Source organism: Pongo pygmaeus, chromosome 6 (assembly GCF_028885625.2).
Source record: "Pongo pygmaeus isolate AG05252 chromosome 6, NHGRI_mPonPyg2-v2.0_pri, whole genome shotgun sequence".
Classification (NCBI taxonomy): Eukaryota; Metazoa; Chordata; class Mammalia; order Primates; family Hominidae; genus Pongo; species Pongo pygmaeus.
The window spans coordinates 130,394,554-130,421,297 of NC_072379.2; the positions used below are offsets into that span (position 1 = coordinate 130,394,554).

Sequence of the window (26,744 nt, forward strand, 5' to 3'; positions counted from 1 at the left end):
AGTGCCAAGTAACTCCATTGAGGAGTTTGTCTGCTCTAATTCATTCCTTTAACTTGCCTCTTTTCCTGCATTCTCATTCAAGATAAATATAAATAGTTCCCCAGATTTTTTATTTTGTGCCTATTTGTTAAATTGCTAATGTTGCAATAGTTTTGTCTTACTCTGTTTCTTCGTTGTTCAATTACATTGTCTGTTTTAAACTAACTTTAACTGACAGCCTGGAAATCTAAGCAACATTTACAACATTATGTCCGTTAAAAAAGGTCTTTGGGTTTTAACAATATAATTATATATACTTGGGAATCTCAATCTAAGTTGTAATTTAGGAATGGTCTATACATGCTTTTTTTCTCAGATTTTGATTTACACAGCTGAGATATCAGGTATTTTACAGTGGCTTACATTTATTTTTGAGATGAGAATGCATATATGCTAAAAATTCAATAACAGGGCCCAGGGCACGAATCTGTTCATATGTGTTAGATTCAAATGACCGTTTCCTTTTTTATTTTGTTGTGCTGTTGTTCCTTAATAAGTACATACTTTAACACATTTTTAAAATAAAATAATTCCAGGACATGGCCCAGTATTTTAGAAAATGATAATAGCAGCCTAATAGAAAAGTCATTATGTTCTGTAATCTGAATGTGTTCTTCTTGCCACTATTTGGTGAATAGACCTGTGTCACACATATGCAAAAATACGTAGTTGCTGATAAATGGTCAAAGTTATAGAAGGCTATTTTCCTTCAGTGCACTTAGCCAGCTAATTTGCTTCTTTTTTTTTTTTTTTTTTTAAACAGTTTCAGCTCCTGGCATCAGCTCTATTCAAATCTGGTTCAGATTTTACAGCTCTAGGTAAGTATTGCAGTATAATTTATCCAGCTAGTTGCCCTAGCATTTGGAAGGTTGGAATTTGGTTTCTTTTACGTGAAACATCAGGTGAGATGTTTCAGTCAAATAGATGAGCAAATGAAGTTTCAAGGTATCATGCAAAATTTCTAATAACCTGCTACAAAGTTACTTTGAGGTATCATTTATCAGTTCAGTTTGCAATGACTATTATACCAATTGCTGTGTCAGTATGCAAACAGATAGCAATAGAAGCACAGTCAAAATAAATTAATTTGTATAGCACTGCCTTGGAATGCAGGCTGTTTTACTGATACACACTATGAGATAATACTTGTTGATTAAACAGTTTTTCCTCTCAGTTTGTTCTTTGTGGAATTGTATGTCATCAAGAGAATAGCGATGGAGTAGGCAATGTTTTGGAAACACAGAAGATAGATTATCTCTTTCCTAAAAATGGGAGTTTTGTTATCTTAATTGTTCAAGATAACTTGTGGTTGAAACTCAAGTTTTTCTCAAACACTTTAGTCTTCATTTAGTAATACTCTCATTTAGTATTAATGAATTATTAACTAGACTGTAGGCCGGGCACAGTGGCTCACACCTATAATCGTAGCACTTTGGGATGCTGATGTTTGAGCCCACCAGGAGTTTGAGCCAAGCCTGGGCAATACAGTGAGACCTTGTCTCTACAAAAAATTTTTTTAAATTAGCCAGGTGTCGTGGTGTGCACCCATAGTCCTAGCTACCTAGAAAGTTGAAGTGGGAGGATCACTTGAGCCCAGGAGGTAGAGGCTACAGTCAGCCAAGATCATGCCACTGCACTCCAGCCTGGGTGACAGAGAGAAAGCCTGTCTTTAAAAATAAAAAATAGACCGGGCGTGGTGGCTCACGCCTGTAATCCCAGCACTTTGGGAGGCCGAGGCCGGGGGATCACGGGGTCATCACGGGGTCAGGAGATTGAGACCATCCTGGCTAACACGGTGAAACCCCATCTCTACTAAAAATACAAAAAAATTAGCAGGGCGTGGTGGCGGGTGCCTGTAGCCCCAGCTACTCAGGAGGCTGAGGCAGGAGAATGGTGGGAACCCAGGAGGCAGAGCTTGCAGTGAGCCGAGATTGCGCCATTGCACTCCAGCCTGGGCGACAGAGCGAGACTCCATCTCAAAAAAAAATAATAATAATAAATAATAAATAAATAAATAAATCAGCCGGGCGCGGTGGCTCACGCCTGTAATCCCAACTACTCGGGAGGCTGAGGCAGAAGAATTGCTTGAGCCCAGGAGGCGGAGGTTGCAGTGAGCCAAGATCGTGCCATTGCACTCCAGCCTGGGCGACAGAGCAAGACTCCATCTCAAAAAAAAAAAAAAAAAAAAAAAAAAATACCAAGACTGTAATAAAGTGGGTAGTCTCTAGAACCCAGACCTTTACTTGGGTGAATTTTCAAGGGCATTTTCATCAGGATAACTTATGGTAGCTTCATTTTTTATCAAGATAATAGTCTTGAAGTATGGAAATTCCCAGCTTTCCTCTGGTCAGTGAATGCATATTAATCCCATTGATGCTGGTGCAGTTATTATTTGCCTTAGAGTTGAGCAATAGTATTGAAATTTTCCATTGTATATAATATAAATACTATTTTTTATGTTTGGAATAAAATAACACTTTGGGATATCAATTTAGTTTCTTCATTATTTGACCTTTTATCTCTTAAAAGTGAACGGTACCTCAAAGAAAAAAGAGTATATATAATTCTGGTGCTTTTCACTGGGATGAAAAAATACAGGTGTTCTTGAGGTCTTGCCCTTTATCCATAGCGAGTGATTGAGGCTTCTCGACTGATCAAGGCAACTCCAGTCCTAAGTTCTAACTCCAGAATATGTAGGATTCCTCAGGACTAGACTGAGCAGACTGCTATAAACGTGACTCCAGAAGTTTCTCCTAAGAATTTAGATAATGATTTACCACTATTCATACACTTGAGTTGAAGTCCTTAGGCTACTAGAAATCCCCACTGTGTGAGCTGGAGAACCTAGGTGTAAACATTATTTTGGAAAGTTCATGACCTTCTGAATTCTAGCATTTGAAACTGTCATACTGATACATGAATTGGGAGTCTGGCATGTATTCTGTTTGAATTATTGTGTGCCTTATGTCTGATACCACAGCCCAGGCCCATTATTTTATTTATTAGTGGATAGCACCAAACTATCTCTAACTGACTTATTTTTAGCCTTTAGAACAAGAATTTCTTGGCAGCAGTTTAAATATATCAATTAGGGTGGTGTCAGCAAATATTTTACCTTCAGCTTAACTCCTTTCTTTTGACTCTGACCTATTCACTGCCAACTAATATATTTTGTCAGGAATAGTTTGTTTTATTTGGATTCTAAACAAACCTCAGATACACTGAGAACAATACAAACACAAAAAGAGAAAAATACAAGCAGGGAAAATTCCTGTGGGATGTTGTTTCCTGTCTTGTCTGAGGGGAGGTATTATATAGCCTAGTGATTAGGAGGTTGGAATGTGAGATGGTGGTTGAGAGTCAGGATCTCTTTTAAAAGTGATCTTGAGCAAGTTATTTAAACTTTCTAATTATCAGTTTCTTTATCTGTAAAATGGAGGTAATGGGAATACTTACCTGAAATTGCTGAGAGAATTAAATGAAATAATTCTGGAAGACACTTAGCACAGTAAAGCAGTAAATGCTCCATTCAGGGTACCATTACTATTGACTGCCTTAAAAATTTAATCTTCTAGCCAGGTGCGATAACTCATGCTTGTAATCTCAACACTTTTGGAGGCCGAGGTGGGACAATCATCTTGAGCCCGAGAGTTCAAGATTAACCAGGGTAACATAACAGGATCTTGTCTTTGTTTTTTTAAAAAAGTCACCTTTGTAACACTGGTGAATTTGGATAAGGAGCAAATTCAGATTGTATTCTAATTTTAATAACGAGAAATTTGATTTAGTATTTATAAACAAGAAGTACTTTTCATAAGGTTTCATACCTATTTAGAGTTCCTGGTTCTTGTTCTTATTAATTTTCTGTCAGACTATTTTATCTTTATGCCAATTAGAATAGAAATAAAATGGGTTATTTACTGTACCTCTCATTGTATAAATGAATATTTCATTTTCTAAGGTCTGCAAAAAAAAAAAAAAAAAAAGCTTCAGTCAAACTTTCCGAATGACTTCCTCCAGAAATAATCCAATTTATGTTCATCTCTTAGTGAGAATTAAATAAAAGTATTAATATTGTATGTAATATTTTAAAGAATCAGAAAGATGGAAGGTGACATTATCTTAGTTTTGGAAAAATTGGTGACCTCGGAGAAAATCTCCGAGGATCTTGATTTTAGAGCTTCTGGTGGCTATAGGCACTTTTAAGGTTGAACTCAGTCACTTTGCTAAGTTTAAGAGCTATATCTTATTTCTAGAAAGTATGAATTGGAGCAGTTAAACTTATTTTCAGCAGGGTATGTGACAAGTAGGAAAAATCTGGTCTGTAAAGCATGTTGCCTATTTGTTTATTGATTCATTCATTCAGACAGGGTCTTGCTCTGATGCTTAGGCTGGAGTGCAGTGGTACAGTCATGGCTCACTGCAGCCTGGACTTCCTGGGCTCAAGCAATCCTTCTGCCTCAGCCTCCCAAGTAGCTGGGACTGCTGGCATGCACAACCACTCTGAGCTAATTTTTTTTGCTTTTTTACACTTTTTGTAGAAATGAGATCTCACTGTATTGCCCAGGTTTGTCCTTTTTTGGTCCTCACAACTCTTTTTAGAAGTTTACAGTCCAAATATAAAGTTTAGTGTTAGAAATAAGAAATGTACATTTAATAATGTGTATGCTAGGAAAAAAAATGAGAATTCGTGTTATTTCTCCTTTACCACAAGTAGGAAAATCCAGCTACGTGTAGGATGTTAAGTTAAAAGTATATTCCTAGCCAGGCATGGTGGTGTGAGATGGAAGAATCTCTTGAGCCCAGGAGTTTGAATCCAGCCTGGGCAATGTAGCAAGACTCCATCTCTAAAAACAAAAAATTACTCCTAATAGGTCACTTTCTTTTTAGAGCAGTCATTATCTTCAGTCATACTACTAGTGATACGCTGATAGCTAATTAATATTTATTGAGCACTTACTATGGGGCCAAGTGCTCTTCTAAGCACTTTGCATGTCTTAACTCATGATTATCCCCACAGTGGCCCTATGAAGTAGCTACTGTGTGATCCCCTTTTGTATATGAAGGGTGCAGAGAGACTAAACTAACTTGCCCAGGCATAGTGCTAGTGAATGGCAAAACCAGGATTAAAACCCTGTCAGTATGGCTTCAGAGCACCTTCTCTAAACCACTAAATGTGCTACCTCTCACTGAGCTTTACCAGTTTCCACTGCTCAAATGGTTACTTCCTCTTTCCATTTTACTTTATTTATGAAAATAAAGTAAGATAAACATAGTGATTAGGAGCATGAGGTTTAGAATCAGTATCACCTTTTTGTCCTAGCAGTGCCATTTAAGTAGTTGTGGTATTGTTGATGAGTTTCCTAGATCCCCACCCCTTTTTTATTTATTTTTAGAAAAAGACATTGATTACATATAAAGCTTAGGATTCTCCTTAAACAACTTTCCTCAATCTCTATATTTTACCCTCAAGTATAATCAGTTATACGTAATACATCTTTACACACACACAACCATATACACAGACATAGATGCAGTTGGTTCTCATTATTCAAAGTAGAATACAGAGTTAGGTTCCTACAAGCCTCTGGTCACATTTTATCTACTGATTAATATATAACCACGTGTTATGTGTATTTCTGTTTAAAGATTCCTCATTTAATATATATTTTTGATTCACTAACATTAAGTTCATGGTCAACATCACTCTAACTCATACCTGAACCAAGCTTATCTAACGTGCATATTTTTCCCTATAAGGCCTTTTTGCACTTAGGAGTGCCAGACAGCACTTTGGCACTACATTTGGGTCCCATTTTAAACAGTGAAGCCACCAAAAACATAAAAATATGGCACCAAACAGATGGTGAAAGGGCTGTTGTGGATAGTAAGAGCTGAAACTAGAGAGCAGCAGAGATCACAGAGTTCAGCTTCAGCTGGGGACATGTGCGTATGGTAACTCAAATTTTGCCACTTTGCACATGTCTGCAATGACCACAGAAATACCACAAGTATTGGTTTGGGGGTTGGTTACAAATGAATTTTAGCAAACAGGCAAATTCACAAATATGGAATCTGTAAATGATCAAGATCAACTGTTTATACGCATGCATACACCCATATAAATATATAGGTTTGTATGTGCTGTTTTAATTTATTATATAATGTAAAAACATATTCTGCAGCATAATTTTTTTAAGTTAATGATGTGGCTTGTAGACGTTTTTTTGAAGCTACACTAGATCAGTTGTATTCTTATGAAGGATACATAATTATTCATAATAGGGATCTACCATAATTTAACCATTCGTCTAATGATAGTGTAAGTTTCAATTTCCTCATAGGTAAATAGTAAATAAAAATTAAAAGATGTGCCTTTGAGAGTTAAATGAGCTTAGTACATTGCCCTACAACTTAAGCACTTAATGAGTATAAGTTAATAAAAATTAAAGGGCTTTGGAGTCAGACAGACGTGGGTTCCACATTCCATCTCTTCCCTCCCTAGCTGTGAGACTTCATTGAATTACTGAATCTCTTTCTGTGTAAAAGAGGTAGATGAAGAACAAAAATAGTAATAACCTTAAGATTATTGAATCTCTCTAAGTCATCTCATCTGAAACTGGAGATTATAATACTTCATTGTTTGTGTGACAATGAAATGTAATCATACCTAAAGTACCTACCACACGGGAACTCAGTGTTTTTTCCCTCTTAGATAATTTGATCTCAAGAAAATGGTATTACTTTATTAGAGTAGCATTACAGAATCAATATCTTCTTTTAAAAATATAACACAGCATTGTACTTCTACATACTCAGAACGTAAGAGAAAGAACTAAGCCATTTTAGTACAGTGCTTAGACTATATACTTTCAGTGAGGTATAGTCTACAAACAATAAAAGCAAAGAAATGTTGAGTTTTGGTTGGTAGTGGTACATATATAGCAAATCTAGAACTCTTAATGTATTTTAAATTGAGCAAATGAGTACATATGATGTTGCTGGGAGTCAGGGTTTTCTTGGTGGAAGAAAGGAGATATGGAATGGAATAAGAGAAGGAAGAATCCTCTGGGGCTTTAAGAAATTAGAATTAACAATAAAAGCATGAACTATAATAGTCTTAAAAAATGTATTCATATGATAGGTATATATGCATAGGCCTAGAAACAATGACACCCTGGCAATTAGCACAGCTGTTCTTGCTTGGTTTTTAAATAATAGTCACAGCTAAAAGGAAGTAGGACTCCAGAGCTGTGTAAAGATGAATTTGGATATATACCAGATAGTAAGGAAGTACCCCAAAATTAATGGGTACATTTCAGAAAGACACAGAAGCCAGCTCAAAAAGGCTCTCACTGGTCAAATCTAGGACAGTATGAGTATCAGAATGAATGATGACAGTAATGAGTATAACATTGAACAAGAGAAGAATCCCTGAGTACACAGTGATGCGAACAAATAAGTAAAATGGGAGGAGGGGAAGAAAAAGCTCTTCTTTACAATAGAATGTCAACAACTGTAGAAGGAATCATAGAGTTAGAAAATCACCATCGTATAACTGATAATTGTTTTAGCAAGAATCATCAATGATTGCTAAATTATTGGATGCAGGGCTGTGGGAGAACAGGATATTTACACAGTCTCAAACTATCTCCCTATCAATAGTTTATTAATTACAAAGGTAGAAAAGAACACCTTTACCTTGGAGAAACTTGGCATATACCAACTTAAGTACATGATCAAAGTTAACATCATCAGTATTGGGATAAACTGATACCACATGCCTTCTGAGATGATGCACTGAGGACACACACTATCACTTCTGTAGTATTCTTGCCAAAACTGCATAAACTGAATCTGATCATGAAGAAACAATCAGGCAACCCAAATTAACACATTCCACTCATAAGTGTTCTGTACTCTTCAAAAATATTCATAAAAGTCAAAGACTGAGGAACTATTTCAAACTCAAGAGACTTGGAAGCTAAATGCAGTGTGTGATCTTGGATTGGATTTTAGATTAGTAGGAAACATGACTGTAAAAAAGTGACTGAAAAATAACTGGTATTATTGGGACATCAATGTCAAATTTCATGAATTTAATATATATTGGTTATGTAAGTTAATGTTCTTGTTCTTAGCTGAAATTAGTTTGAGCATATAGGAGGCAAAGCTGTCTAAAACTCCCAAATAGTTCTGCAAAAAGATTTTCAGTGGGGTACACAGAGAGAGAGAGAGAGAGAGGAGAGAGAGGGAGAACATATTTGATGAAACATTAATTGATGAGATGAATCTAAGTGAAGGCTATTTGGGGTGTTCATTGCACAATTCTTGAAACTTCTCTGTGGGTTTGAAATTTTTCAAAATAAGTTGAAAAAGAAGCAATTTGGAAATTTCAAAAAAAAAAAAGCATAAAATAGGAAGACTCTAATCTCACCGTTCAGAGATAACCTTTGTTAATATTTCGGAGTATTTCTTTCCATTCATTTCCATGATCCGATAGTGGGCTTTGTTAAACTCAAGCTCATCTCAAGTGAACATTCTCCCTCAAACTTAAAACAATATATTTTTAAAAAATAAAAAGGAATGTGCTTTTCTTGAGGTATTGTTTATTTTCCTTCCAGGAAACTGGTATCCTTGGCAATGTTATGGTCGATTCCTGTTCTTTTACAAGATTAAAACAGGTTGGACCTAAAATGTTACTCTAAGTTGAATGAAAAGCAGTCTGATCTGAAGTCGCCTTCACTGAACACCATGGCATATATGACTCTTGATGGCTCTGTTTCTGTTTCTCATGGCACTTAGCAGCGCTCTCATGTCTCAGCTATTTCAGGAATAGGGGAAATTATTTATTTTATTTTATCACTTAAATATCTCATTTGTATGTAAGAAATCTGAAGCAGCTGAGATAAACCAATTGATGAAGACAGCATCTTACTGAATGTTCCTTTAGCTGGAATGAACTTGATAATTGAATGTTTATTAGAGGTTAAGGGAAAAATCCTTTAGATTAACAGTCCCTGCCTTTTGAAAATGTCATACGCTTTCTAATATTTATCAGGATAAAAGTAGTTCGTTGCCCTATTCCTCACATAATGTGTGCCTAGCATAGGGCCTGGTACATAGTAGCATAAAGGTATAGTGTTTATTATGTGCAGGTACCATTCTACATATTATACATGTATCTCCCTCAGTCATCTCTGTTATCACTCAGTTCTCTGAGACTACTTCCAGCTGTCTCAGAGACATTAATGATTTTAGACTAATTTCTAAAGACCTCTTTCATTTTGATTTTATTATATTTTTATTACCAAAAAACTTTTTTAGTGGTTCAGAAGCATTAACAAGTCAGAAAAGACAAGTGGAATTTCCTCAGTGGACCAGCAGAGAAAAGACCTTGTAAGGAAGAGAAGAGAGATCAGTATTATTTAGTAACTAAAGTGCCAGTCCTTCTGCTAGACACTTTTCATGTAACTACATTTAATCTGCACGATAACTGTATGAAGTAAACAGGATTATCACATATTTACAGCTGAGGAAGCAAAGTCTGAAAGCCAGAAAGTCTGATTGATTTACCTAAGATCACACCACAGCCAGGTAGTAGAACTGGGGTCAGATCAGTAATGTCTGCCTGGTTTTGAAGCCTGATTTGATTTCTCCATTATAAAATACATTGCTGCTGGTCTCAACTAGTTTTTCTGTTACATGTTTTAAACACAATGGATGTTTCTTTGTATCTTCTTCACCAGGCTTTTCTGATGTGGATCACACCTATGCTCAAAGAACTCAGCTCTTTGACACCTTAGTAAATTTCTTTCCTGACAGCATGACTCCTCCTAAAGGCAACCTGGTAGACCTCATCACACTGTAACTGAAGAGTCACTGGACACAGAAATGGAAAACAGGAGTCGATTTTCCGTCTTTTGGATTGCAGCTCCATTGACTGACAGTAAAGCTGCAGTGATTGAGGACTGTGCCAGAGTTCTGAAGGGATCTTAACCATCACAAGTTTTTACCCTCTTCCTTCATGCCTGACCTCAACCCTGCTCTCCTCATCCTATTCCTAAATTAGGCTAATAAAGTGAAATTGGTATACTTTCCAGTTAAATATATATATATATATTTTTTCTTACTTTATCTTTTAAGAATTAATGAGTATAAAAGAAAAATTAGGCAGTTTACCCTTTTCAGATTTTTATTTCTTTTTTTTTTTAAATTGGGGGAAATAAGCACTATTAACAGATTCAGCACTACAAGTATTTTGAATGTTGTTGCTGTTGGTCATTTGGCCTGCCTTCTCCCTTCCCATTTCACTTTGCCTCCCATCACACAACTGCGTGTAAATGGTGTCACTTGTTCACCTCTTTACTTCATTCTTAACAAGTGTATAGTTCTCTAGGACAGTTGATGTATGTTAAGGTGATATCTGTGTCTGTGTTGACTTGCCTTGTGTTACATTAAACAGTAGGCAGAACTGAGGTCTCAAGTTTGCACTCTTGGCCATAGAACTAAAAATGAAACCTGAGATTGACCCAAGCACCTATCTGAGATTGGTATATAATATTTCTATAATGATATATTTTATAGTAGATATTACAATAGCATCTGACTTTGAGTCACAGAAACCTTAAACTGAGGAGACAATAGTTCAGAACCTTTAAGAGCCATTCTAAAAATGAATAGCAGGAGGGATCTAGTAGTGAATAATATCTTCATAGCAATTTTAGGAGAAAATGACTCTTTTGTCCAGAAGAGCTCTGCAGAACCAGGGCTCCCGTTTATCTTGTGCTATCTCTAGTATTTTCATTTGAGAGAGGAGGCTGGGTTTCCAGAGCTTTGCTTTCATTTATTTTTATACACATTGTCTCTCTATATCTGCTTGTGGATATTGATATTTTGAAGAGAAATGGTTTGTGGTTGTCCAGTGGTATACAACTGACAGGCATTTCATTAAGCACATAGACCAGACTTTGTGAATGGTTCAGATATTTTTTCATTAAAAAACAAGGTATGGCAGATGGACTTTTCCACGGGTCAAATTTTTTGTGTGAGAGATAGAGGTACATATCTTCTGATGAGGTGCTGTGGAATGCAATGTGGGAAACCTACATCTGGCTAGTGCTTACATTTGCTCAAAAAGCATATTGTATGAAGCTGACTGCCACCATGCTAAAGCAGATTCATATTAAGAAGTGTCGGTCGATCCAGTGGCTCTTAAAGAGTGAATAGCTTTATGGAATCAAGTATGTCCCTGAGTAGCAAGATTAGGCCTCACCAAAGAAGAAATTAACCTGCACTTTCAAAAAGTGTCATGTATAGGAATGAAACATTGAGGTCCCACTTTATTCTGTCTTTAGTACATGGTTTTACTTATTTTGGGGATGGATAGAAATATATTTTTGCTAGTTCTAGGCTTGAATCGTGGGCTCCTTGGCTTTCCTAGCATCCCAAAGCAGTCAACAGTGATTTCTTAAGCAATTTGATCTGTACCTTTACTTGTGAAAGGTATGCTATATAATTCAGCAAGTACCAGCTTGTGTAGCTGCAGAATAACCAAGTGGCTATCCAGTCAAGTAAATACAGTTTACTTACATACTTCCAACAGTTTCATAAAACGATTCCCCTGAGTGACAGAAGAATCTAAAATGTTAATATCACTAATATAGCCTGTTAAATCTTTTGTGGAGACAGGTGCAAATCAGAAGATTGGCAAGGAAGAACTTGAGCTTGCTAAGACTTCCTAAATTTAAAAGCTCTAGTTTTGCTTAGTGTGAATTCTGGCACTTTAAAAAGATTAAGCAAGTGAAATTCTGCTGCCCTCCACCATTTATTTTTACAGTGCTTCTTTGTAATTTTTTTCATCAGTTCCTTAAATATTATTTGGAGGAAACTAAGTTCTTGACCTCCGTAATTTTATTTTTGTTTTTCCCTAAATGGTTCCCTACTAGTCGTTTTGGAAAACATGTTTGTTTTAATTTCATCTTCACTCACTTTATTTAGTTAGAATTTTTCCCCCTTCATTTCCGGAATTTTTTGCTCACTGCCATGTTTAAATGGGGTTGAATCATAGCGAGCCATTTGCTCTTGCCAAAGTGAGATAGATGTACTGAGGAGATAATTGAAAAGTCAGACTCTGTACTGTGGGGCTTTAGTCGGAGCACGGCTGGAAATGATTGCAGAGAATGTAGTGCTTCATATATCCATGACCAAGACTGACATGTTGCTCACAACATGTCACAGTTTAGTGAGGAGCTACATGTATATCCAAGAATTCCAGCATAGATTATAATTTAAATAATCGAATTTGGTATTTAGGTACACTGTTTATATAGCCAAGTGTATATGCTTTACTACCTAACAGTTATTCTAGCCTAGATGAATCCCTAATTGAAACACCTGGCTAACACTTTAGACACATAAATTAAGTGGGATACAGTTTTCTCATTGATATTATCTCCAGCTTCAACCTCGTTCATCCTTTTTCCTAGTATAATACATTGTTTTCAACCAGAAATTAAGCTAGATATCCAACATTATTTTCAGTGCTTGTACTTCATGAGAAATAATCTGGTTTCAAGACACCTCTTAAGTGCATTTGCATTTTATTTTGGTAATGGCAGAGACCGCATGTGGCCAGTTTGATTGATTGAAGAATGCATCACTCTTATTCAAGCAAAGGAATTCAGACTTAAATGCCTACCTCTGTGCTGAAGCTGACAGACAGTATTAACTCTTATCAAGGCCATCTTTTAGACCTGATTTTCATTTATATGAAAACAGACCTGTCCATGTCTAATAAGTAAAAGCTGATAGAATACATTAAAAAGTCACTGGTTTATCATAGAAAAGTTTGATGGGTTTAGAGCTCAGTGATTTAAGCTTGTAAAACTGCATTCTTGGGCAAAATATGTATATTGTATATAAATGGTTGGCAGCTTATTCCAGTTGATCTCTGCACATCTGCCTTAAAAGTGCTATGTAGAGATACATTAACAGAGTTATAATAAAACATTTAATAAAACAGTGTTTTAAAATCTAGCCTATAAGCAAAAACTAGTTTGAGGCACCCAAGCATTTAGTGAGAGATTGAGAATGATGCTTAATGGATCAAAAAAAGCAATTAGGAGTATGTTCCTGATTTTATTCTCTAAATTATACTCAATTTCATGGTAATTACATGAAGAAGTTACCTACAATTATTCTTAACACTACATGGAATTCACTGGGTAATTGTGGGTCATTTATTTCCTGAAAGTCGCGTGAAATCCTTAGCTGGTTGAATGTTGCACAGTATTTGAGAATTACGGTTTGAAGTGATTTCTGTGGGAGGGAATCATTACAATGTATATTCTAAATAAAGTTATCTAACTATTAAAAAAAAAACACCCTTCCTAACCCTTCTTTTCTTAAAAATCCACATTCATCCACAATCTCATCCCTTTGTAGAAATTCTTGCCTAAATTCTCACCAAGTTTTGAATTCCTAAAATAGCCCCGATCTAGGATGTGAAGGCTGCCCCAGAAAAAGTTTATGGCTGGAGGAGTATCATACAGGGTCTACATATGACAGTACTTACAGATTAGGCCTTTGGATGCTTTAACACAAAAGATTTTTGTTATCCTTATTAGTCAAATAACACTATTCTTTTGTGGTTTGTTTTAATGCTGTGATTTGTTTTAATGCTGTGATTTGTTTTAATGCTGAAATGACTTGGCTATCCAAAACTTCTAGTCTAGAGGTCTGTTGGTTGAAGGCAGACATTTCCAAGTTTGTTGAAATAATACGAAGCTGACTAGCTTACACGAATGATGTTGCCCTCATTTGTTTTGGGTGAGGACTCATTACTGCAGTATATTGATCTCTTCACCAAATGCTTTTTCTTTTTCTCAGTAAATGCTGTCTTAGAGGTTCTATTTATATATGATTTTTAAAACTTTGGTTTTCTTCTATCCACCAAATACTGTGAATTGTTTTTCCATTTATTTTTCTTAGCTAATGTAACTTTATTCTTCACTTTTTTTAAACCCTAGACTTCCTAGAGTTTCTGTGGCATTCTGTAGGAGCATTGTATTGCTTGGAAAAAAAAGATCAAAATCATTCTGAGGCAAATGCTCTGTTATCCTTATTTATGACAAGAGAATAATGAAATTCATAAGGAATTAGTAACATTCAGATATTGCTGTAAACATACTTGAGTCATTTTCATTTGGGGATAGTAATAATGGCTGTGGCAGCTTTAATGGAGAAACCTGTGTTGGCCTCTTTTCCTGGCATTAGGAACTCTTGTCATAGAACTATTGGCAAAGTACAGGTTTGATAGCAGAGTTCCTGAATTCAGCATATCATCAGAATTTCCATTTACCTTTTGTCTTTTCTTTTTATTGTGTTTTTTAACCTTTTTGTTTCTATTCCTACCTCCCAAGAGTAGCATTGATTTTCTGCTGAAGTTAGAATTTGTGTTAAGAATTGACTTTAAATTTCTGATATAGTTGAATATTAGAAGTGGCTTCAATTGCCATGAAATGATTGCTTTTCTTTTTTTTTTTTTTCTTAAATAAAAATAATACAGCCTTATAAATGTCTCTTCCCCTCAAGAATGTGAATTTAGGCTGGGCATAGTGACTCACGCCTGTAATCCCAGACCTTTGGGAGGCTGACACGGGAGGATTGCTTGAGCCCAGGAATTTCAGACCAGCCTGGGCAACACAGGAAGACTCCATCTCTAGTTAAAAAATTTTTGGTTTTTAGCCAGGTGTGGTGGTATGTGCCTGTAGTCCCAGCTACTTGGGAGGCTGAGGTGGGAGGATCACTTGAACCCAGGAGTTTGAGGCTGCAGTGAGCTATGATTGCCACACTGCACTCCAGCCTGGACAACAGAGCAAGACCCTGTCTCAAAAAAAAAAAAAAAAAAGAATGTGAATTTAGCTCCAATTCCAAATGACTAACTCTTAGGCCAGTCATAGCCAGTGAAATCATCTGACGGTAGCTTCTGTAGCCCTTAACCTAAGGAGTCATTAGAGGTTATAGTAAATTAGTTTCTCTAGTGGTGCAGAGAGAAATGCCATGAGGGGAAATTATCACTGTCGTTTTTGCTAAAGTTTTATATTGTGAACTGGATCCCACTTAACAGCTTAAAAACACAAAAATGAAAGGGTAGTCCTAGTTTATCTTCTTAATTAGTATCATTATTTGGAAATAAGATTTGCAATATGCTGTCTATCCCCCAAACACTGCTGAGCTTGCTGGAAAACAATTTAACATGAATGTTATCTGAAAGCTGTAGGGTCAACAGCAAAAAAGGGGAAATGTTTGGTAGGGAATTAGACCAGTCTAAGGTATCACTTTTAATTATAAAATAATGTCTTCCTTTTTATCTGCTTTTCAGACAGCCTCAGTGAACTATTAAACATTTGTGTACAAAGTCCTATTTTGCTTATCTAAGGCATTTTGACTTGGAAGCATTAAACTTCAGGAACAAGCTAGAGAAGACCATGAGGGTATGTTAGAGAAGGAAAAATAGGAGCTTTTTGCTCATGGATTTTAGAGGTCCACAAATCGAAAGGAAAAAGAAATTTCTTCATTTCTAACCCTAAAATAATTTTGTTAATGAGATGCTGGGAAGAAGACTGCCAAAAGTCCTCAAAGCTCATGCTTCTAGAATATTCAGTAATTCTGAATAGTCTTTCGGAAGTATCATTTCTTGGGAAGTAGCATTTCCCTTCTCCCAAATAACTGTTTGAGATCTTAAAACAGAAAATCCAGTGTTAATGGGCTCTAGATCTTAAACTAGGTGAGCAGCTTCTTACATACAGCCAGTTCCTGGTTAAGGATCCAGCAGGAAAACCAGCCATAAAACATTTCAACATGCAGTTTGGGGGCTCCCTTGCTTATTCACTGAGTTTAAGCTCTTTTTGCAACATAGCTCTGTACCATCTGGGATGCTAGCAGTCACAGCAGTTAGCTCAGATATCTGAGCTGTCTGCCACACAAATACCAGCCTGAGGAGATCATCATTCTTCAGTTTCATTCATTACTTAATGAATGCCAAATTAATTGGCGGGAGGAAGAAACACTCTGTGTGATACACTGAACAAGCCTGTGTGCATGATTAAGGAGCCACTCAAAAGGCCAATTTTGAGCTTTATTTCTCCGTTGTTAACAAATCTCAAGAAAGCCTTTGTTACAGTTTAGCTCATGTTATTTGATTGGTTTTATTTTCTAGCCCTTTAACATAGGAGGAAAATTGTCATTTCATGTATAACTTGTAACAGAATTGAACTGATACTAGTTTCCTTGCCTTAAATTAATTATATATCATCCCAAGGGTCTCTGTTAATTCTGCTTTGCCAAGAAATAATGAGATCTGGGTTTGGCATTAGAAGTATTTCATAATTTTGGTTTTTTCTTTAGGTTTCCTCCACATCTGTAAAGTGATTAATTAAATTAGAGGAGGCATGTAGAATAAATCCCAATCCCATTGCAACTGGCAGAGCTTTATAAATCTTTATAAATTCAGTTACAACAAAGGAGAGGATACTACACCATTAGAGCCATGCCATCAGGTGTTTGCAAGTGACAGCTATAGTGTGTTGCCTCAAATAATACCAAGTTATAAGATAAATAATACCAAGTAATTATCAACTCACTCCCAAATTTAATAATAAGATATCAAAGTCCAAAAGGTTACTTAGGAGTAGTCTTCCATGGGGGAAGATAAATTTATTAAAAAGTCATGTACTGATCCTCTTCTTGGGATTTTTTTTTCCTTTCCCAGAAAAAAAAATTATTTTGGTGACTGATCAATTGTAAACAATTTTCTTCCTTACTTACAAATCATCCGTTTAGAAAAATAAAAGTGGACTTCCTTTCCTAAGCATTACAATTAGCCTGGCAGGAGGTGTTATGATTGTCTTATTCTTTAAGCCAGCTTACTTTTTGGATTTGTGTGAAATGTCTTTTGAAAAGAAAGTAGATAGTATAGTATTAATTAACTACTTTGTATAGTCTTCTGCATAATTTAGAGTTGAAAATAATGTAACATTTTCCTGTGAACAGATTTCTTTATGCATACGTATTTTATAAATATACATATATACACATACACATACATTTTTTAAATGCTCTTTTTAAAGAGATGCTTATCTTGCTCCCACTCCAAAAGCTATGTACAGTTGAGTCATTAGCCTCAGACGAAGAGTACAGGAAAGCGAAGATGAGGACCTCCTTTTCTTGTGTTGGTCTTGGGAACAAACAGTATTCCATCTTTCAAATATGGCATATTTCTAAACAGTTTGGGAAAGATGTTAGAATTTTTTAAAAGTCAGCTCTTTTATAAATTGGAAGTACTCAGTAGTCAGAAATTAAGATCCCCTCTGATAGAGATAGATTCTCAAAACCAAAATTGGACTGAAAATTAGATTGAGAAGAAAGATACAACTTCCTCCATAGCCAATAAAATCTATCTTTCCAAGTCTGCTTATTAATGCTGTGAATCGCTCCTTCTGTTTGTGAAACATCTCCTGGGCTGGAAATGTGGTGCTGTAACCAGCTGAGCCGAAAGTTGGAGAATGTTAAATATCTTTTATGGGACTTATGATAAAATGTATTGGTGTTAGTGATTGTCAAAATAGGTTTATCATTTAAAAAACTAGGAAATTACTAAGTATAAAGAAGAAAAATCAGTATTAATTAAGTGATGAGACCTCTTCATTTTATTTTCCCTGACTTATTTCCATTACCAAACATAGTAAAGGCCAGAAAAGATTAAAAAAAAAATTAACACAGCCATTCCATTGTTTTTTACCACGTGGAGAAAGGACCAGGCTGGAAGCATATGTCCCCACCCTTATTTATATTCCTTTGAGCATTGCCGTTTTCTAGACAGACAATCCGAAAATAATTGTGTTGATAGGTCTGTTTAAGCCTGAACTCTGGGTGTAAAATGTTATCCAGAAGCTATAGGGAGCTGCCTTGCTCAGGTCATTGGAAATTTCAACCCTAAGACTCATTTGAATTTCTAAGTCCGTTATGCACCATTATGGGCATATGGAGCATATTCATACCATGAGGAGGAGTCTTTGTTTATGATGGACTTTTTAATATGGCCATAATTAAACTCACACTCAAAAAGGATGAGCTATTGTCAAAAGCCAAAAGAAAAACAGACAAAATGAACGTGAAGCAAGGAGTCCATAAAACAAGAGTTCTTTACCATGTTTAAGCAGATGTCTCACAAAAAAAATTGTATTTCTGTGCATATTAGCTGAGATTCACACATTTTGTACCTCAGTAGTATTTCAGATGAGACTCAATGTGTGGAGGAGAAAACTGCTAACTTGTTTGTTTCTACTCTCACTCCCTCTTCTGTGGCAGTGGGGTCAGGGCCGTATCCTAAAGTATCCACATGGTCTTAAATGGAAATCATGGGACTCTGGAAAGCTGGCATGAGCTGGTTGGAGCTTTTAAACAGAAGTGCTTTATGGGTATCAGATCTCTTCTGACATCAATTGTTTCGAATCATTGTTGGGCTCTGTCGTGTTCTGCAATCTTCCCCATTCCCCTCATGATCCTCTCTGGCTTATCTTTTATCCAATCTGTATGGACTTTTTAGGATTTTTTTTTTTTTTAGTACAAATAATTTTCAGATCCCAGCTTTGGTAAATGTGTTAACTCTACTTTGTGAATAAATAAATGAGTGATCTGCTAAAAATGGCAATTGTAGAATTATGTTGTATGTAATGTACATATGGAGAAAGAATGTATTTTGTTCATTTTCTTAATAAAAAGTTATATATGGATGCTACAAGATATCTCTTTTATTTGCTCAAACTACTTTTGAAGTTAACTTTTAAAATGTTTTTATACTTTACAGTTGTGTTTTTTCCCTCAGAAAGGTGAGTTTTATTTAGGCTTCCAGAAATGGAAAGTGATACGCTTTCGAAGGGCCTTTGGGTGTTTTCCTTTGAGACAGTGCTCAGATGAACAAATACCGGCCATGCTCACAAAGTTTCTGTGGGGAGGCTTCCACTTATTTAAAGACCACTGGTAAATTATTTCATGAAATGTTCTTCTATCTACTGTTAATGACCACCCTTATTTTATTTGCTTTGTCCATTTGGACTTGTGTTCCTCTTTAAAGGGGATATGCTTGTACAGGCTAGGAACTAGAAGGAAAGACTGAACTGAAATGGAAAACTCATTGTAGAAAAGACAGTAAAGGGGGAGAACCTAGAAGTGTTGCAAAGTTTGGGAAAATTCTGGATCCCTGTCCCCATTAAAGGGGAAAGACACTTTATGGGCCAAATCTTGAAAAAACTAAGCTGAGAAATATGCCAGATAAAGTCCTGGGTCACTGGGGCCGAGTGGTGGGACTCTCAGTAATGAGATCCCCTCTCTGCCCTTTCCGCCTCCTGGTCTGCTTTACATCATGGCTTTGTGATCATGCATTCTAGAGTGAATTGTCAGCTGATTTTATTCCAAACAGGGATCATGCTTTCTCAATTTACAAATTGAATAATCCAAACCTTACTGCAGAGCTTTCATTTCTAGGGTGTCCTTTGAGTGTGGCCCTTAAGTAACGTTTCTTTGTGTTCTCAAAACAGGAAAGCATGAGGTGCAGTGATAAGGTAAGGAATCGGCCTTTCCTTGGTCAGTCCTCCAGAGAATTAACTCAAAAGGATCAAAATGCAGGACACTACCCTTGATATATTTGTCACTACCTTCTGGTGGGACGACAACAGTAAGTAAAGAAGACTTGGCCCTAAACACAGATGAGAGCCAGCTGCTCCCAGGTCAAGCGCGTGTGGAGACTGTACTACAGAGCTTGGAAGTTGCTGCGTTAGGAGCTTCTACCGTCTAAGGAAGATGACTGAGCATCTAATAGGGAAATGGCTGTGTGTGCCCATGCTCCCGTAACTTCTTATATAAATGACGACTGCAGAGTTCCTAGAAACGGGGTGGGGTGGGGGGGGAGATATTTTCCCTGTAAATGAAGGCAACATTGGTTTATCACTAACTTCAGATTCTGAAGGTATTAATATGACTGGAAAGACCATCTGAGGCTTGTACAGCCCTGGTGTAAGTCTAAATCCTGGTTGATGACATTCCTTCTTTAGCACCATGTATGCTACGTCTTCCTTTGCCTTTTACATGTCTTAGAGAAAAGGAAGAGGGGACTGGAGACTTGGGCTTTCTGGGGCATAGGGCAGTTGGGGCAGCAGAGGATGATGCCACCATCCTTACTCTACAGCTTCACTATTGTCTTACGGGGCCTTTTTTCCTGTGGGCTTTCACCCAGCAAAAACAGTAGCTGTCAATCATATCCTTGCCAGAGAGATTCTTAATATAGGAGAAACTATAATAAGAAGGAGAAACTACGTAGAAGTAGCCTGCCTAGCACTATGTTCGTAAGTTTTAATGGTTGGCAAACCCCGAGAGGTGGTTAGGAACCTTGGTGATGTACATAGCAGCATTGTACAGCTGCCCTCTAAACTTGGGACATAGAATGGAGAGCCCAGGAGGAATTGGGAATCCTGGCTTTTATTTCCGATGACCAATGACTTCTGCATAGCATTGTGCAGAACCACAACTTCTCTGCCTCATTTCTTCTGTGAAGTAAATACTGGCAGCAGATCTTGTTTGCTAGGATCCTATTGATTTTCTTTTTTTTTTTCTTTTAAGGACAGGGTCTCACTCTTGTCATGCAGGCTGGAGTGTAGTGGTGTGATCATAGCTTACTGCAGCCGCCAACTCCTAGGTTCAAGTGATCCTGCCTTAGCATCCTGAGTAGCTAGGACTACAGGCATGTGCCAGCACAACTGGCTAATTTAAAAAAAAAAAAAAAATGTAAAGATGGGATCTGGCTGTGTTGCCCAGGCTGGTCTCAAATTCCTGAGCTCAAGCTATCCTCCCACTTTGACCTCCTAAAGTGCTGGGATTAAAGGCATAAGCCACCATTCCCTGCCAAGGTCTTTGAAAGCAATAGATATCTCAGTGTTTATCACTAGTGTTAATTATGTAGCCAGTTCTATTCTTTACTTTTTTCCCTTGTGGTACAGAAGAAATCTGTGATTTGGGAGGGAGCTTATAGGGGAGGTTCTGAGTGACAAATCAGCATAACACATTTAAATTGACAACTGTGCGTGTGTCTTGGTTGGCACGCAAGGAGCAGGGTGAATGACCTACTCAGGAAGAGAATGGGATCTTAGGTCTAACTTGTGGCCCACGATAAGCTGTGGGTCACTCTTAGAACAGTGCACCTCAACTATGGCCAGGGTCCTTTGTGAGTTCCTTGTACTTGGACTCCTTTCTGTATCCTTGGCACCCTCTCGAAGCTAACCTCAAAATAACCCAGGCCCAACATTAGCCCTCTCTTCAGGGTTTAACTGCCTTTCACAACTTTCATGGAAGGAAAGTCATGTTGTAACAGTAGTTGCATTCTAGAAATGTATTTTGCTGTTGTTGGAACTCTGGCATTAACGTGATACTGAGAAAAGAGTGTAGGACTAAAGAGCAAAAAGATAGAGAATCAAGGCCCGTGCTGCCATTTAAATGGTTGTGTGATCAATCTCAGAGAGAATACTTAACTCCTGCATCTAATTTCCCGAGTGGGGACAATTCCTATAAGATAGGTTTGTAAACCTAAAGGTTTCCTATAAAATGGTTTGTAAATGGTAAGATGCTAGGCAAGTAGACAAGATTGTTGTCTAGCCAACTAAGATTATGGGCCAGTTCTACCTGATAGTTTCCCTTCTGCAAGTTGGGAATGATGATGTTTTCCCCTTCCAGTGAGGAAGCATGCAGCTGTGGATAATACCACACTAGGAGATGAAGAAAGAATCATCTCCAGTGATTCCTTCCTTAAACCTCTATCTTCACTGCAGACCTGGAGGAGGGATAGGCAGAAGCCTCTTGTGGCAGTAAACAGATCCTTTTATGGCAGAAACAGGGCCAGAACAGAGCTGCTTTGTTTTTACATAGATACATATATACACATATATATACACACACACACACGTATGTATACATACATATATACACCCGTGTGTATATATGTATGTATACATATACACACATATATATATGCACACACATACATATATAGTCTCTTTGCCAGTGTTTTCATAGCTGATCAGTGTTGAGCAGCCCTCTTGGGGATTTCTGATAGTGGTGATTCACAATGTATCTGAGGCAGAAGTGGAGGGAGGGAAGAGGGTGAAACATACAACAACAAACATCTTAGGGGAAAGTGAGGTTCTTTACAGTCACTAGGATAGCTTGAGTAATGTAAAGACTCATAACCACCTTTAGGATCCCCCTTTTTTTTGCTTTTGGGTTCTCTCCTTCTCTCGCCTAATTTCTTTGCCTGCAGAGTTGGACAAGCGTAACTCAGCACAGAGGCTCCTGTGCTATGGGTGTGACCCGACGTTCTCAGGCACTTTGGCGATGAGCCTCATACACAAGTGAAGGCTTTAAGTCAGAGCAAAATACTAGAGCTTGAACCAGTTTACACAAAAACACTTTAATTGACAGTATACAATTTTCCAAAATATATTTTTGTAAGAAAATGCAGTAATTAACTATAGTTTTTACAAACAAGTTTCTCAGTAAATTCCAGTGTACTTCAGACCCCTGTCCACGAAGACACATATGATCCCCCAGTTCCTGGGCAAACTGTTGAACATTCACTGCAGACAAAAAGACCCACACTGAAGAGTCATCTGCGTCCCCCATGTTGTGTTTGCAGCAGACCTGAGGGATCAGCTACTGACCGTGACAAAAGCTATGCTACAGTTTTACTCTTGCCCTCTCTGCCTCCCCCATCTTGTTTCCTTGGTCCCTCGGTCCTGTTGGAATAAGTTCCATACATAAAAGCTCATCCAAAACTTGTTTCTTGGCAGAAAGAATTGTTCACTTACATCTTAAACCTAAATGATTCAGAAAGTGTAGAAGACCAGTTCTTACGTTTGTGTTCATGCCCTCCCTAGCCTTGCTAGGGTAAGAAATGGGAAAGGAATTCTGTCCTTTGTGTCATTCTGGCACCTTCGAGTAGCAATTCTTAATTTACTGATTATTCCTTCTGAGGTGCACAGTCTGTGGATCCAGGTTTTAATCTTGTTTCTGTCCTGAGCCATGTGATTTTGAGGAAGTCACTTTATCTTTGTGAGCTTCAGATTATCTTTTTCTCTAGAAAAAGACTGGACTAGATCATGAAATACCTTTACTGAAATGGAGCTGTGACTGCTGGGGAGGGGGCAGGGTTGCATTTTAAAATTAAAAAAAACCACCTGATCTACAAGACAAATACTTTATCATAAGTTTGTCTTGTTATATTTCATTTTTTGTTTAAAAAAAAATCAAGCAAAAACTTGTCATTTCCAGTAAGACATTTACATTCCTGTCCAGAGAAAAAACTTGGCCATCACTCAGCTAACAATGTTTTTTCAAAGTATGTTCACTTAAAGCAGTGCAGAGTGGATTAACATGGTCACTGTATTTACATTATCAAAAAAAATGTGCATAAGTATCAGTTTGAACTTGTTCTTCAAAGTTTCTCCAGTATATTGTCAAAAAAGATAAAGCTCAAGAAGTGGTTTAAATAAACTTTCTGCTAGCTTTCCTTATCAACCGGGAAAAAAAATCTGGTGTCTAGACTAGATTAAACCCGTGTTCTGTTTTACAACGCAAAGAATATTCTGTACCTCCTTCATAAGGATTGCTGCCTGTCTCCCCACTCTCATGACAGTAGGCTTCCCAGTCATCATACTCGTAGTTTCTGGCCTTCTGTGCAGCTTGGGGAAACCACAGTTTACCACTGAAAGAGTTGATAAACTGTCTTTGCTACAACCTGTTTAAGTCATGCTGAGCTTCTAGTGTTCCTCTTTCTTACCTCTTCCCAGACCCAGAATCTGAATTATCAGAGAGCATTTAGAACCCAGTAAAGGTGGCGGAAGATGATGACCTTTATAGATGCATGGCTGTTTGGCCTGTTGATATAGGTGTCCTGGTGGCAAGAGCAAGGCAAGGTGTCAGATTCTGAAGCTGCCCTAAGCCTAGACTAACACAGTTTGGACGAATATAAAGCAGTAACCTCTGAATCAGCCCAAAGCCTCTCCGTGTTCTCCTTGGACAGAGCGATGGAGAGTCAGGAGAGTCAGGACCGACCTGGCCAGGCACTCCTGCTCTCTAGTCCTTGCCAGTCATCATCTGTCTCCAAGAGGCCACAGGGTTGCAGCCTTTGATTGATTTGCAGAGGCCTATTTGCTGTCTCCGTCGAAAGCCCTGGCTGGTGAAGTGTGACCCAGGATCAGCAAAGGAGGAATAATCCAGTCTGGCCTCTCCCATGGGACCACAACAGAAAACCTACTGGGTGGAGAGAACCCAGCACTGGGCAAGAAGGAAGCAAACACCTCACTCAAGCCTAACAAGATTTCCTGTTTTCCCCCAAACAGGCACTGTTCTCCATCCTGCCCACCTCCAAACACTAGAGCGTCAGGGCAGATGTTTTTGGAACTTGTTAGCCTCGTATCCCCCTAACTCCTGGGAAACTCGCTGGGGCCCTATGTGAACCCTTGGCCTTCCTTTTCCCCTAGGATATCAGATGGCTACAGACTGTGAGGAAGGAATTAGGCAGACGGGGCAAGACAGATCTTCCCCAGCCCCTCCCCCTACCCTTTTAAAAAGTAAGCCATCCCAAGTGGATAGCCTATTTCATCAGAACTACTACAGCCGGAGCCTGACTCTTAAGACCCTGGAGGTGTGGCGTTTCACCCGAAAAATGGCAATTTCATTCCCCTAAGCAGTTCTGCCCATTTTCCTACTTGATCCCAGGGAATTTACGCCCAGAACGATGGAGACCATGGCGAAAGTTCAACATTCCACACAGGATTCCCCCTTCTCAATCAGATGAAACCTCACCATGCCCACTGCTTAGGAGCCTTCTACATGGCAGCTAACTGCTGAGCCCATAAAAGTCCTACATTGGGGAATAGACATAGCTTTGTGTTTCCCTGAGATGCCACCAGAAACCACAAGAGAACCACAGCAGCCCCACTAGGCTCACAGAGAAGAGGAACAGCAAGGCCTAGCTCCAGGCCAGGACAGTGGGACGTTCCCACAACAGTCTGTCCCCCAGGCTGCCCTTCATGCACCCAGCGTGCACTGCGCTTTCCAGGCCCTCTTTCCCTGTGGCACAGGAGAATCAGAATGAGTGAGATGAGCTAACTGGACGTCTGCAACTGTCTGAGCTTTTGGCCTTTGGCAGTGGAAGGCTGGGTTAGAAAACAAACAACTATAACAAAACTCTCAGCAACTTGAAATGTCCCTGAGTTTCCTATGACATACAGAGGAAAGCCTGTCCTTCCTGGCTGCTTTAATGGATTGTCTCTGAAGACACATCGCTGATGGGGGGCCCCGGGAAGGCCTCTCCTGCAGCCACTGCTCTTTCATACTGGGTCTCAGGGAATCACTCCCATCAGCTGAGCGGTGAACAACAAAAGGAACACGCTGCTCTCACTAGCTACAGCAGATTTTAGTCCCTGGTGGAAATGGAAGCCCAAAGATGATCATGGGTAGCCTCTGCAAGGAGTGCCAGGGGCAATGGGCCAGTGTTCCTGCTGACCCTCATCAGCTGCCCTGAGATACCAGCCTGCACTTAAGAGTGTCCCCTCCTCTCCTCACCTGCATGCGGGTCCCCTAAGCAGACCTGGTTCATGCAGGGAGACCTGTGTGGGTTAAGCCCCCATCTCACGAAGCAGATGTGAGAAAATCCGAATCCAGAACAAGGGGTTCAAGGTTATGAATAACCTGTGCTAATCCCAGAGGCCCCAGGACAGAGTAAGTGGGAACAAACACTGAGTGTAGGGAGAGGTAAGAACACAGAGGGTGGGAAGACGGGTACACAAGGCTGGGGTAGGAGAAGGAAAACTTGGGAGCTGGACTTTCAGTTCGTCAGATCCCACCGAGCCAGGATGTAGCCCTGCCCTCCTTTCCAGCCCAGCCGCCTGCTGGAGTTTCACCCCTGCCCGGGACCGCTGTGGACGGAAGGCACACGTGAACACAGCAGTGTGGCATGGTGCAAATGGAATCTTTGTTCTCATCCTGACTCTGTCACCAAGTGGCTCTGACCTTGGGCAAGTCACTTGCCCTCTTCAGGTCTCGGCAATCTCACTGCAGAATGAAGGGATTCCACTAGTTCATCTCTCAAGTCCCTTACGTGGCTTTTTCTTGATCTCCCTCATTACCCAGCAGCACTGAGCTCAGGCACTAGTGGGTTATTTTACAAGAGGAATCTGGACAGAATGTGATTTGTTCAGGTTGAAAAGGGACAAATTAAGGCCCTGGGGGGATTGGGAGGGGACACCCCTCGGAATTCACTCTCCCTCCCCAGTCTTTCCCTTCCCCGTCCAAACGGCACTTGGGGTGGTCAGTCTGGAGCTCTGTGGTGCTGCTGGAGGCCACCGGCAGACCGGACTAGAGGTGTGTGTCTTCCTCCTCATCCATGTCGTCCTTGGTCAGGTTGTCCAGAGGGACGATCCAGCTGTCCCCCAGCTCCCCGTTGAGGCTGACCACCTTCTTCTCCTGCATCTCAGAAGAGGTCTCCATCACTTCCAGTGTTGGGTTGTCATGGTAACCATTCTCCACCGTCTGCAGCTCCTCTGTTAGCCGTTGCTAGAGTGGGAAAGGTGACCGGTGAGAAGGGGGTTTCA

At 38.8% G+C, this 26,744-nt stretch overlaps 2 protein-coding genes across 10 annotated transcripts in view; one reads left to right on the forward strand and one right to left on the reverse strand.

Annotated features, from left to right (window-relative positions):
* The window catches only part of MKLN1 (muskelin 1), a 399,844-nt gene extending 374,927 nt beyond the window's left edge, over positions 1-24,917 (forward strand). For 5 of the 9 annotated variants that reach the window (XM_063667815.1, XM_063667819.1, XM_054495363.2 and 2 more), the window contains 2 exons: positions 803-857; positions 9,789-10,147. In XM_063667815.1, the coding sequence (XP_063523885.1) occupies positions 803-857; positions 9,789-9,910 (177 nt within the window). In that variant the 3' untranslated portion in view covers positions 9,911-10,147. Of the gene's footprint in view, positions 1-802; positions 858-9,788; positions 10,148-19,640 lie in introns of those variants that run through there. The other 4 variants (XM_063667817.1, XM_054495365.2, XM_063667814.1 and 1 more) reach the window with 2 other exon arrangements.
* Positions 22,539-26,744, reverse strand: part of PODXL (podocalyxin like) — a 57,954-nt gene continuing 53,748 nt past the window's right edge. The window contains exon 8 of the mRNA XM_054495781.2: positions 22,539-26,706. Coding sequence (XP_054351756.1) covers positions 26,509-26,706 — 198 coding nt within the window. The 3' untranslated portion in view covers positions 22,539-26,508. The remainder of the gene's footprint in view (positions 26,707-26,744) is intronic.